At 44.4% G+C, this 14,422-nt stretch overlaps 1 protein-coding gene across 1 annotated transcript in view; it reads left to right on the top strand.

The window, feature by feature from the left end:
* The window catches only part of LOC121569078 (regulator of microtubule dynamics protein 2-like), a 140,570-nt gene that overhangs the window by 72,120 nt on the left and 54,028 nt on the right, over positions 1–14,422 (top strand). Inside the window, exons 3-4 of the mRNA XM_041879716.2 lie at positions 690–885; positions 1,273–1,375. Coding sequence (XP_041735650.1) covers positions 690–885; positions 1,273–1,375 — 299 coding nt within the window. The remainder of the gene's footprint in view (positions 1–689; positions 886–1,272; positions 1,376–14,422) is intronic.

The raw sequence follows: 14,422 nt of genomic DNA, 5'->3' as shown, positions 1-14,422 counted from the left end.
CTTTTCATTGTTAAAATAGGCCTATATATGTTTATTTTTATTTATACGCTCCCAAGTAATCGAATACTAACGTCTGTTCGTATTTTCGAATATTCGAATAACCGTGCCCATCTCGAACATAAAGCACTTCCATGACTGGGTTTGTCTCAATTGGAAAAATAGGCTAATAGGTCTATAGACATTTTTGCTTTTTGCTTGTGTTGCTTAAGAACTTTACATTGACTCTGTTATCTATTTCAAGACTAGTGACACACTATTCCTGAAGTTTTAGATGTTTGATGTTCTTAACTTTTCTTAAGCATTTGGTAGGCTCTGAAAAGGTTATTATAGGTAAGTATCATTCCAACATTGGCTAGTCAGGTTCTTACAACGTCATTGGATCTTGCTGCCTGCCCTGCGGAGAAGCAGTGTTGCTGTTTTCCTGCAAACACATACTTTTGTCTCAAAGGCACTGACTTAAGTAATCAGCTATTCGGGCCTGAGGTGAGGTATGTGGGGTGGGAGCGATCTAAGATGGGGCCTCCAGCACCTGTTGTGGGCCCAAGATGCGCCTGTCAGTGGTCCACTCCAACATACCTCTCCCTTACCCAGAACCATCGCTCGCAGACCAAAACGTTTCCTTAACCACAGATGACACACATGCAGATGTTGCCAGAACTTGGTGCTAATGAATGCTTCCTGTGTTTCAGGTACATAACAGCTTTAATGGACTCTGCGGAAGAAGAGCAGAGTGAGGCTGAGGAGGGTCAGAGTCTGGATGAAGTGACTGTGATCGAGCCTCTGGATGAGTTCTCAGCCCTCCTGGAGAGGTTGGACGCTCTACACAACGGCAGCGATGGAGACAAGAGGGAGTGCCTCCGCACCATGCTGGATAAGAGGGAGGAGGTGGGCCACATCAACCAACTGTCCAAGTCTTGAGTTCGGATGTCCTAGGGCTAGTAGATATCTGTATTTAAAATAAAATAAAATCACAGTAGTAGCAGACATGGGTTCAAATAGTATTTGCTTTCTTTCAAAAAATGTCAGCTGTGCTTGATTGAGCTTGCTTGAGTTTGCTTGGTGCAATGAAACCAATGGAATAGTTCCAAAAGAGCAAATCTCGCCCATCTAGCCCTGTAGACAAGCCTAATCCAGTGGTGCTTACAGTATTTGAAAGAAAACAAATACTATTTGAATCCAGGTCGGAGCAGTAGAGCTCCTAGGTGAAGCCTGCCTCCAAATAAAGGTCAATGACGTAAAGTTTATTGACACTGACACCTCTTTTCTTCACAGTTTGGACAGAACACTACATTCTTATGGCGACTAGTTCGGGCCTACGTGGATGTTCATGACATCACTACCAACCTAGAGCAGAAGAAGACCCATGCAGAGACTGGTAATAAACCGCAGACTGACCGTTGATCCCCAGCATTCACACCATTTACCAAAGATTAGGGTTACAGTGAGGGAAAAAAGTATTTGATCCCCTGCTGATTTTGTACGTTTGCCCACTGACAAAGACATGATCAGTCTATAATAGTTTTATAGTTTTGATGTCTTCACTATTATTCTACAATGTAGAAAAAACCCTTGAATGAGTAGGTGTGTCCAAACTTTTGACTGGTACTGTATGTCTTGGTACTGCTGTCACCTGAAGGATTAGGATGAAGTACTCACAACTATGTGCATCACCAATAATGCACAATTAACCATTGACAGGGTCTATTGCTCCATATTAAGTTGTCTTAAGGAATAAGACACGGTTGTGTGTTGGCTTATTTCCCCCATGCAATCCAGCATGTTATCTCATTGTTAGCTCGGCTGTTTGGCCAAAACAACACTACATATAACCGTGATCTTTTCACGCTTTTCAGATGTGCAGTATAGTATGACGTAATGCTGTTGTCAAAACAGAAACCTCTCTAAAATAGCTTCTATAAAAGGCAATAAATAATTATTTATCCTCTTTGAGCACACAACCCATCATGTTTGTACCATACAGCTGTCATTGCATGCACCACTTCCAAGTGAACTTAGATGTTCCCTCAAATATAATAATGTTATGCATTCTGTTTGCATGCGTTTCTTTTTTCCCTGCCTTTGCTGAATACTCCATCCCCTGCATTGCTTGTAAGCAAAGTTAAAATAACTCGCAACGCTCTTTGCATGTCTTGTTTTACACTGTAACTAGTGTCGTGACATGACTTGCATTCATGTGATGACTGTTATTTATCTAGTCTCTCGTTGCCATACCGCCAAAATCATATCATTGTCACGCCTCCCTTGGAGGATTTTTGTATTGCAAAAATGGTTTGAATGGTCCGCTGGCTCCCAGCAGCAAGATTTTGATTGGATGTTACATTTCAAGAACCCTCCCCCCACACGCCCGTAGAAGAAGTGCTGTGTGTTATGTGCGTCACTATTTTCCGTCAAGGTAGGACACATTTTATAGAGAGTTGTTGCGTGTGCAAGTTTTCAAGTTATCAAGTGTGGCCGACAGTCTGCGATTTTATATTTATTAAAAGTGGATTACTCTGGTAAAGTCAAACGTCACAACACGTTCTAAACCGCTCTGGTGGCACACACTTTTTTGCTTTGTCTCCATTCATCCACATGGCTGCGCTTTACTGCCACCTAGAAAATCTCGAAGATTGCCCATTATTTATTTTTTGTAAGGACCCAAAAAACAGGCGGTAGGAGGACCTATTCAAGTAAGTAAATACATTTTGAAAAAGTAAAAAATAAATATGTATTACAGTACTAGTAGGCCACTTTGTAGGCTAACTCATCTGAGCTGCTAGCTAGCTATCTAACTTTACACTGTTTAGCTAAGTGAATTAAATGTCAGCAGCTAGCTAACCTTCTATTAGCTAGCTATCTTGATGTAATCATTGTAAATTAAAAACAGTCTCCAAATGCATTTGTAGATAACAGCCATGGAAGAGGGTGAAATTGCAGCTCCAGCTGTCAGTAAAGGGGAAGCTTAGGCTACTGGATAGGGCAGGTGACTTTGTGGGAGGACATTATGAAAAGATTACAGATCTCAAGTTACAGTACTTAGCGTGAAAAGCTTTGAGGACAAATACTGTAATACCAACATAATATTCAGTGATGTCTAATTTGAGTTTAATGAAGCCTGTTTCTTTGACGTTTTCTGTCCTCAGATATGGAGCGCTGTGATAGCCTGTGTTTGCAGATGAAGCGAGAAGTCCCAATGAATGTCCAAAGAGACTAATGGTGCATTTCCATACAGGATTTACCCCAGTGTTTAACGCAAAAGGCTCAGACTTTTCGGTTTCCATCTACACTGGCCGACACCGATGTCTCACTGGGCCATGGCTCCGGCGGACCTGCTCTCACTTGGGGACAAAGCAAGCCACTGGTACTTTTCATCTGGCGTTTACATAACAATGGCTAACTGTGAACTTGAACACCTTCTCACAAAGCAACTGTGTATACCAGCGGTATTTTTGTATACAACATTTGCTAACATGGATAGGCCTACCTATATTCCATGGGTTATATGTGTAGGCCTACCTATATTAGCTCATGTTGTATACAAAAATACAGTTAAACATCACACACAGTGTATAAACCTATTACAATTGGAGCAGTCCAACCCTTGTTGGAGGTCTGCTGGGTGTGCAGGGTTCTGTTTCAGGACATCTAATGAGTTGATAATCAAGTGTGCTATTGCTGGGCTGGAACAGAAGTCTGCTCACCCAGTAGATCAGGGATCAGTGGAACAAGGTTGGCCACCGCTGGTATGGAGTTTTTTTGTTAACCTGAAATGATGCTTTAGTAATAATTGCCTACTTATTACTACTCAATTATCTATTGTTGTTTAGACTAAGATGTCTAATCTTTACATACAAGTTAGCTTATTTTTACATTTTGTAGTGATGAAGTGTTGGTTCTTTTGAAGTGAAGAATTTAAACTTGTTTTAATTGTTAAATTATTATTCAAATGTCAATGTTGCTCAATCATATAACACAATCCTGCAATAAAGAGGGGAAGGGGTTCTGTCTGTAATGTGTCTTTGTTTGTTGTGTTGTATTCTCCAATGAACATTTATTTATTTATTTTATTTTTATTTTTTGTCATTTAGCAGACGCTCTTATCCAGAGCGACTTACAGGAGCAATTAGGGTTAAGTGCCTTGCTCAAGGGCACATCGACAGATTTTTCACCTAGTCGGCTCGGTGATTAGAATCAGCGACCTTTCGGTTACTTTCACAACGCTCTTACCCACTAAGCTACTTGCCGCCCCTAATCCTTTTGTCTAGTTGTAAGATCTCCAATATGTTTTATTTGATTGTCGCTGACTCAGTATATCAGCTATCTCAATCAATTTCGCAGCTTATCAATGCAGCCATAGGCCTACAGTATGATGGCATTACTGGTCTGTCATCTGAAGCAGAGAATAGCTAAACTCACACATTATTTACATGTTGATCTATACACTGAGTGTACAAAACATCTTTCCATGGCATAGACGGACCAGGTTAATCCAGGTGAAAGCTATGATCGCTTATTGATGTCACTTGTTAAATCCACTTCAATCAGTGTAGATGAAGGGGAGGAGACAGGTTAAAGAAGGATTTTTCATCCTTGAGACAATTGAGACTTGGATTGTGTATGAGTGCCATTCAGGTGTGAATGGGCAAGACAATAGATGGAAGTGCCTTTGAACGGGGTATGGTAGTAGGTGCCAGTCGCACTGGTTTGAGTGTGTCAAGAACTGCAACGCTGCTAGGGATTTCAGTTTCCCATGTGTATCAAAAATGGTCTACCACCCAAAGGACATCCTGCCAACTTCACACAACTGTGGAAAGCATTGGAGTCAACATGGGCCAGCATCCCTGTGGAACGCTTTCGACACCTTGTAGGCTTGAGGCTAGCTAGCCGCCTATCATGCTAGCTCGGTTTTCTTGAGGGCTTGAACGCAGCCTGCTTCGCGGTTAGCAATTATGGCTGGGACTGCGGATTGTCCCGGGCTTGTGGCTGTCTAGATCCCTGCTGTTTTGTTGTTGTATTGATCACATTTTTACTAATACTGTAGAACTTTGTTCTAAAGCTGTATTGAGGGAGCACGCACTAAGGCAGGAATTTCTCAGCCACCACCATCCACTCTGAAAAAGAGTCCCACAAAAACCCAGGACCAGGCCAACAGCTGAATCAGAACCCACCAACCAACCATTGCACCAACCCAGCTGATCCCCTCCATCCCCATCTCACGGCCTGTAATTACTCCCATCACTCCTGCCATCCGCCATAGACCTGATGAGAAACCAGACATTATATTAATGATGGACTCAAATGGAAAGTTTATATTCGAGAATAGACTTTTCCCAAGTAAAAAGGTGTCAAAATTATGGTGCCCCACAACAGAGAGAGCTATGGAGCTCTTGCCAGTGGCCCAGCTTTGCTCCCCAAGCCATATCATCATTCACATGGGGACCAGTGACCTGTGTGCCCAACAGGAGAGGGTGGTCACATCACTAAGGGGAGTGATAGAGAGGGCCTTCACAATCTTCCCCCTTGCTAAGATTGTAATATCTACCCTGCTCCAGAGGAGAGATTTCCACCCTGACACCATCCAGAGGGTAAATGCCAGCCTCTCTCGGGACTGTGTGCTATGGCCAAACGTACACCTGGCCCACCATCCCACCCTCAGCCTGGACTGTATTTAAAACAATGTACACCTGTACAGAGAAACAGTCCCCACCTTCACCAGGACACATGCTGAGCTGGGAGGAGGTCGTCGGGTAAGCTAAGCTTGGCGTCGGGTAAGTTTGGCTTTATACATAGCTTGGGCTTTGTCGAGTAAGGCTTAAACTATGTATTTAGATTGTAGTTAGGTATTGTAGGTAGGTATCGTGGGTTGTTGTAGGTAGTTGTTGTATGTAATTATTGTAGGTTAGTATTGTATTCGGCGGTGCCGGGTGTAGCACGAAGTTAGCTAGCTAGCTAACTCACCACCTGGACTAGCTGGCGAGTAGCTATTAGCAACGGTATAGTTGTTTCACGCCTGAGAGTGCCTGTAATTACGCCAGCTGGCTGCCTACAATAATTACATACAATAACTGCCTACCATTCAGCTGTTTTCTAACCTCATTGTCTGAACCGTTAACGTTAGGTAGCAAGTGGCTACTGTGCTTGAAAATTAGCAAGCTTGTTGCAACCTGGATAGCTACTTGTAAACAATAGCTGGAACGACCGAGCGAACAGACGCGAACTGGCTGAGTCAATTCAGTGGCTAGCTTTGCACTTGGCTAGCTAACAGTAGCTGCTAGGGGTAAGTCATAACCTACACTTGTGTTTTGTTTTTTTACATATTGATAGCCCGAGTCGCTCAAGGAATTCGGGACATGGGTGACTAGTTAACGTTAGTTTGGCTCTCTCTGTGTGTTCGTGCCGTGAAAGGAGGGGTTCTTCTTTGTCTGAAAGCAATGGCTAGCTAGTTTGCTAACTATTCTAGCAAACTAACTGGCTGAATAAGTTGACGACGGACTCGCTCAAGCTGTCGGGACTAACCCACAACGTTAGACACGGACACGAACGATCTGCTTGTGTGTTGATACACTGGTGGTTGTTGTGGCTGAGTATTTGTCACACCCTGGCTATGGGACTCTAGTTGTTGAGCCAGGGTGTGTTTGTTCTATGTGGTGTGTTTCTATGTTGGGGGTTCTAGTTCGTCTATTTCTATGTTTTGCCTGAGTGACTCCCAATCAGAGGCAACGAGTGTCAGCTGTTGGCTGGTTGTCTCTGATTGGGAGCCATATTTAAACTGTCTGTTTTCCCTTTGTGTTTGTGGGTTTTTGTTCCGTGTCGGTATTTGTTACCGTTGGACGTTACGAGTCGTTTATTGTTTTGTTCGTGCTTTATTAAATAAAGTCTAAACATGTTCGTTCAACACGCTGCGCATTGGTCTACTTCTCTCCCTGACGATCGTGACAGTATTGGCGCTAAACCCTGCTGCTGGAGACCGGCATGCTAGCTGGCTGTGGCGTCTTATGACGAGGTGCCCGGACGTTTTTCACGGAATAATACTGCACCTAGTTAGCTAGCTGAATAAACTAGGTTAGTCTAGTCCTAGAAAACATTGAACCGCTGTAGTTTACAACAATTATAGTTTCTGAGGTGGAAGTTGGGAGAGTTATATTTGGGAGTTGTGGTGAGGGAGGCCCCGCTCTCTCCTTTCCCAGATGTTTAGTTCATTTTATTCCGATCTCCTCTGCATTATTGTAGCCATCTGCTGCAGCCTGTCAACTATGCCTCTGCCTATCCCTGTTCTCTCCTCTCCGCACAGGCTACACAAACGCCTCACACCGCGTGGCTGCTGCCTCTCTAACCTGGTGGTCCTTGCACGCACGACCCACGTGGAGTTCCAGGTCTCAGGCAGCCTCTGGAACTGCCGTTCTGCTGCCAACAAGGCAGACTTCATCCCAGCCTATGCTACCCTCCAGTCCCTCAACTTCTTGGCGCTGACGGAAACATGGATTACCACTGAAAACACTGCTACTCCTGCTGCTCTCTCCTCGTCTGACCATGTGTTCTCGCATACCCCGAGAGCATCTGGTCAGCGGGGTGGTGGCACAGGAATCCTCATCTCTCCCAAGTGGACATTCTCAATTTTTCCCCTGACCCATCTGTCTATCTCCTCATTTGAATTCCATGCTGTCACAGTCACTAGCCCATTTAAGCTTAATATCCTTGTCATCTATCGCCCTCCAGGTTCCCTTGGAGAGTTCATCAATGAGCTTGACGCCTTGATAAGTTCCTTTCCTGAGGATGGCTCACCCCTCACAGTTCTGGGGGATTTCAACCTCCCTACATCTACATTTGACTCATTTCTCTCTGCCTCCTTCTTTCCACTCCTCTCCTCTTTTGACCTCACCCTCTCACTGTCCCCCCCTACTCACAAGGCAGGCAATACGCTTGACCTCATCTTTACTAGATGCTGTTCTTCTAATCTCACTGCAACTCCCCTCCAAGTCTCCGACCACTACTTTGTATCCTTTTCTCTCTCCCTCTCCTCCAACACTACTCACTCTGCCCCTACACAGATGGTAATGCGCCGTCGCAACCTTCGCTCTCTCTCTCCCGCTACTCTCTCCTCTTCCATCCTATCATCTCTTCCCTCTGCTCAATCCTTCTCCCTCCAATCTCCTGATTCTGCCTCCTCAACCCTCCTCTCCTCCCTTTCTGCATCCTTTGACTCTCTATGTCCCCTATCCTCCCGGCCGGCTCGGTCCTCCCCTCCAGCTCCGTGGCTTGATGACTCATTGCGAGCTCACAGAACAGAGCTCCGGGCAGCTGAGCGGAAATGGAAGAAAACTAGACTCCCTGCAGACCTGGCATTTTTTCACTACCTCCTCTCTACATTTTCTTCATCTGTTTCTGCTGCTAAGGCCACTTTCTACCACTCTAAATTCCAAGCATCCGCCTCTAACCCTAGGAAGCTCTTTGCCACATTCTCCTCCCTGCTGAATCCCCCCCCCCCTCCTCCCTCTCTGTGGATGACTTCGTCAACCATTTTGAAAAGAAGGTTGACGACATCCGATCCTCGTTTGTTAAGTCAAATGACACTGCTGGTCCTGCTCACACTGCCCTACCCTATGCTTTGACTTCTTTCTCCCCTCTCTCTCCAGATAAAATCTTGCGACTTGTGACGGCAGGCCGCCCAACAACCTGCCCGCTTGACCCTATCCCCTCCTCTCTTCTCCAGACCATCTCCGGTGACCTTCTCCCTTACCTCACCTCGCTGATCATCTCATCTTTGACCGCTGGCTATGTCCCTTCCGTCTTCAAGAGAGCGAGAGTTGCACCCCTTCTCAAAAAACCAACACTCGATCCCTCCGATGTCAACAACTACAGACCAGTATCCCTTCTTTCTTTTCTCTCCAAAACTATTGAGTGTGCCGTCTTTAGCCAACTCTCTTGCTATCTCTCTCAGAATGACCTTCTTGATCCAAACCAGTCAGGTTTCAAGACTGGTCATTCAACTGAGACTGCTCTTCTCTGTGTCATAGAGGCTCTCCGCACTGCTAAAGCTAACTCTCTCTCCTCTGCTCTTGTCCTTCTAGACCTGTCTGCTGCCTTTGATACTGTGAACCATCAGATCCTCCTCTCCACCCTCTCCGAGCTGGGCATCGCCGGCGTGGCTCACTCTTGGATTGCGTCCTACCTGACCGGTCGCTCCTACCAAGTGGCGTGGCGAGAAGCTGTCTCCGCACCACGTGCTCTCACCACTGGTGTCCCCCAGGGCTCAGTTCTAGGCCCTCTCCTATTCTCGCTATACACCAAGTCACTTGGCTCTGTCATATCCTCACATGGCCTCTCCTATCATTGCTACGCTGATGACACACAACTAATCTTCTCCTTTCCCCCTTCTGATAACCAGGTGGCGAATTGCATCTCTGCATGTCTGGCAGACATATCAGTATGGATGACGGATCACCACCTCAAGCTGAACCTCTGCAAGACGGAGCTGCTCTTCCTCCCGGGGAAGGACTGCCCGTTCTATGATCTCGCCATCACGGTTGACAACTCCGTTGTGTCCTCCTCCCAGAGTGTGAAGAGCCTTGGCGTGACCCTGGACAACACCCTGTCGTTCTCCGCTAACATCAAGGCGGTGACCCGATCCTGTAGGTTCATGCTCTACAACATTCGGAGAGTACGACCCTGCCTTACACAGGAAGCGGCACAGGTCCTAATCCAGGCACTTGTCATCTCCCGTCTGGATTACTGCAACTCGCTGTTGGCTGGGCTCCCTGCCTGTGCCATTAAACTCCTACAACTCATCCAGAATGCCGCAGCCCGTCTGGTGTTCAACCTTCCCAAGTTCTCTCACGTCACCCCGCTCCTCCGCACACTCCACTGGCTTCCAGTTGAAGCTCGCATCTGCTACAAGACCATGGTGCTTGCCTACGGAGCTGTGAGGGGAACGGCACCTCCGTACCTTCAGGCTCTGATCAGTCCCTACACCCAAACGAGGGCACTGCGTTCATCCACCTCTGGCCTGCTGGCTCCCTACCTCTGCGGAAGCATAGTTCCCGCTCAGCCCAGTCAAAACTGTTCGCTGCTCTGGCACCCCAATGGTGGAACAAGCTCCCTCACGACGCCAGGACAGCGGAGTCACTCACCACCTTCCGGAGACATTTGAAACCCCACCTCTGTAAGGAATACCTGGGATAGGATAAAGTAATCCTTCTACCCCCCCCTTTACTCCATCCCCCCAAAAAATAAAATAAAATAAAATAAACATTGTAAAGTGGTTATCCCACTGGCTATAAGGTGAATGCACCTATTTGTAAGTCGCTCTAAGAGCGTCTGCTAAATGACGTAAATGTAAAAATTGTAATTAAAGGATGTTGCTCTGGGCCAGTCCACCTCACCTCAAAGGAGCAATAGACCAGCTACCAACTCCCTGAGACAAATCAGACGCTCCTTTAGACCTGCATCTGGTGGCGCCTCACAGAGACTGGAGAACAGCCAGCAACACTGCCCACCACTTCTCTCCCAGGAACTGCATGCAGATACATTGAGCTATGGCCAAGCCTTATGCAGTCAGAGGCCCCATGCAGAGTTTGGAGCATCGCCGGCCACACTGCCCACCACACCACCCTCTTCAATTCCCCCTACAACCTCCTTCCCATGCTACCAGACCAGGTCCGTCTCAGCACAGCTCTATCAGACCAGGCCCATCACAGCCCAGCACAACCAGACCTGGCCCATCACAGTACTGCTCAACCAGACCAGGCCCACCTCAACTCTACACAGCACCAACCACTACCCTAGGGTCTGGCAAAACACTCTTGATGGTAGGGCACCACATGATGCAGTCCACACCATGTATCATTCACATCATCAGCCCTCATATGCTGAAAGTTTGGAGCTTCGCCAGCTACACTACCCTCTACACCACCCTGCTCAATTCCCCCCACAACCTCCCTCCCAGGCTAATTTTAGTTACTGTAGTATATGATGAATGGTGGCAATTATTGCCATCAACAAAGAGTCCGTTATGCTGCATCGTGTTAGAAGTTTTTATTCATACCACGAGGTTACAGCATAGATTACAGACTCGCGAGGTCCGGAGAGCAGTGTCCTCCAATTCCAATGTCTGCTCTGTCCTATCTTCTTCGTGTACCCCTATTTATAACCAATGCAACAAGATGGGCTCCCTCTTCTGGCCAGTTTTACAATACACTTCCTGTCTACAACCCACCTCCTGTCGGTGATATGTGGTATTACACCTAAAACATTCCCTCTTGATACTACCATAAACAACATTCCATTTCTTCATGAAAAACATTTAACAAAGGCATAATCTTCAGATACTATATTCCCCCTTTTCGAGACGAACTAAACGTCTCGAAACCAAACAGAATAGGATTATGACTAGTAACAACTTATCTTATTGAGTATCTTTAACCTTAAACCCAAAAACATTCTCCTCTAGAATGTAAAATACCTTTCTATGACATATGAATAACTGTTTATGAAGTGTGAACACATTACTATGAATTATGAACAAACTGTTTATGAAGTGTGAACACATTACTATGAATCATGAATAAATCTTTATGGAGTGTAAGAGCGAAAAACCGTCCGGCAGCCATAATCCATCCATCAATCAAGACAGTAAAATTCTCTCACGGTCCCTCTGCCCCAGGCAACCACCGCGGTACTCCAGATAAACTCATAAATCATGTAAAGACATTTGAAACTATGATGCCATTAAATACACATGTTTCCCCTGCAAACAAAATCCTATCCAGAAACATCCACTCTCAAGCTGGTCAACCCATAGGACTTGAAAAGGAATCTCTCCCTGCCTAACCGTCCTTTCCCTAACCCCATCGAAATAAACAAAAGCATCTAAGATCCTCATCTGCATTCAATAACATCAAACATCATTCTACTAAAATCAATACCTAAGAATATGACACAATTATGTATTACACATCAAATATGTCTATATTTCATTGCAGACACTGGAATGTAGACCACTACACTTCATCTCCTCCGTAGTCTCCTCCTCCAATGGACTTGTTGATGATGGAATCAGCCACACCCTCCTTATTTCATCTCCTCCAGTCATATTCTCCCTTCCCATGTTCCCCACATGCTTCTGGAATGAAAAGAAAAGAAACGACCAAACAGTATCCTTTGCAAAACAACATTTTCAAATTAAACCTTAAATGACATATCAATGAAATGATGTATGAATCACATTATCCATTCCCCCCTTTGATTCATAAATCATACTAAAAATCATACTAATATTGAAAAAACAATTTGAAAAATCATCAAATAATCCAAAATGATATTTATCCATCAGTTCCACTTGTCCATCTTTATCCAGATCAGGAACAGTCATCACCGGCATCTGAGTGTTGTCTCCAGGCACCACTTCTCCAACCTATCTCAATCTCATAACTTTCTCAAAAGTCAGTACAAACATCAAACAGTGTTATCAAAGCTGAAACTAAAATCTGACCCATCACTGCCCCTACTGGCCTAACTAATCTTGCAACCAAATCCTCTCAAATCTCCATAGGGTCAGAATGTACTCTATCATCACAAACCCACCAAATATCTCTAAAATTCCTATAGTCACATTGTCAGTCAAAAGCTAATCATTTAACCATCAAAATCCTGCTTTTCTACTACCTGGTATATAAAAAAATAACCTATTATTTGTCATTACTACCCTTAAAGTCATACTTATCCAAAGTTATACTATACTCATCACCCTCTGATATTCCCATAAACATACCCCTTACCTCATATGTTTTATTAGAACCACAACAACTTTTATCCTCACTGTTTCACCTGAATACTTCAGGGTTCCGTTGTTACCTGATTTTCCTTTCCCATTGAACAATTCCCATAGGGTACTCCCTTTACCCAAGAACACTTAAACCCTACTGTTCTGACAACTACATTATTTTATCTGTCAATGACCGTTGCCGATACCACACTAATGACAAAGCATAACCCTGACCCAGACCCGCTAGAGGCTGCGCAACCGTCCAACACGTCTTGGGCTGGCATCCCCAACAGACATCAACCCTCAAGATTCCTCACTGATCCTACAGAATGAGTTAATCTATCTCTAATTTTCACAACAGAGGAACGAGCAGCACTGATCAGATGCCCCCCCCCTCTGTCATCAAAATCAAAGATCTCATCCTGTCCTTTCATGATGAATCTATATTCTCTCTACTACTCTCTGTTCTCCTATTTTAACCCTATTCGTACTATCATTGACAGCACTCTCCATCCGTAACCTAAACCCCTGAGTCCTTCTTGCTAACCCCCTTTAATTTCAGAACAGTTGTTGTCGATGCCATACTCCCTACATCGTATCATTAATACCTTCCAAAGTTACCATTAAAGTAGTTGATTTAGTTGCTGTATCAACCCTAATTACTTCTAATGCAAAAGTTCCCATTATCCTCTGTGTATTATCTACTGTTGGAGTGACTGTAATCTACTCTTCCTGACCTCCTTTGGTGACTGTGGAGGCTACAAACCTTAACTCTTCCATTATAAGCGTTACTTTATGAATTACATAGCCCTTTAACCAATAATTCTTAACCGGAACAAATTCTAATGCTTGCACTAGATAAGTACACATATTCTCCCTGACCTTTCTCTGTAACATTACGCAACATAAGTGAACAGTCACTCCTAACCCTCTTCTAAACTATACCTCCTTTTACTCCTGGTCCTGATAACAATACTTATTCTCCATAATTATCTCTCCATATGGGAGAAACGTCCCCATCCTAAACCCTAATAAGTATTTTTCCCCCTAAAATTGGTGCTGTATTGGTTCCCTTATAATCCAATGCGATATATTTATGACTTTAATACCTATCAATGTTGAAAGAGTTAACTTGCTTCTCACTGTTGTTATAATAGACTGAAGTGTGAATGTCCTTAGTTACTCCTAGTTTTTCCCCCAATATAAAAGTTGTCTTTGCTTGTCCTTCCATCTATCACCACTAGTGTCACTTTTTCCCCAAATCTCAGTCCTTTCTCTAAATCCCTGACTTTCAAACTTTTGATTACACAAAATACACCCATAATTACCTTGATCTCCCTGCTGGGAACTGTAAATATAGATACTCAATCACCCTCAATCTTCTCTTATCATTCAGCAACACATACTTTCTCAATGCATCTGCTCCTAACCGATCTAAACTCCTACCCTATCTTCCCACTAAACTTTAAAATGTCCTTCCTCACTGTTCTCTCTCTGTCTTACTACTAACTTTGAAACTTAGCTTACTGTCTCAGAGTTCTTTCAACCCTAATCTACTCCTAACTTATTTTAATCTAATCTTTTCTCTCATAACATTTAAAACCTTTTCCCCTGATTTTCACAAAATCCCTTACCACCAAATTTGTAGAATATGACTCATTA

Source organism: Coregonus clupeaformis, chromosome 1, assembly GCF_020615455.1.
Source record: "Coregonus clupeaformis isolate EN_2021a chromosome 1, ASM2061545v1, whole genome shotgun sequence".
Lineage (NCBI taxonomy): Eukaryota > Metazoa > Chordata > Actinopteri > Salmoniformes > Salmonidae > Coregonus > Coregonus clupeaformis.
The sequence above is the reverse complement of the archived record's forward strand: the minus strand, read 5'-3'. Positions and strand labels throughout refer to the sequence as shown.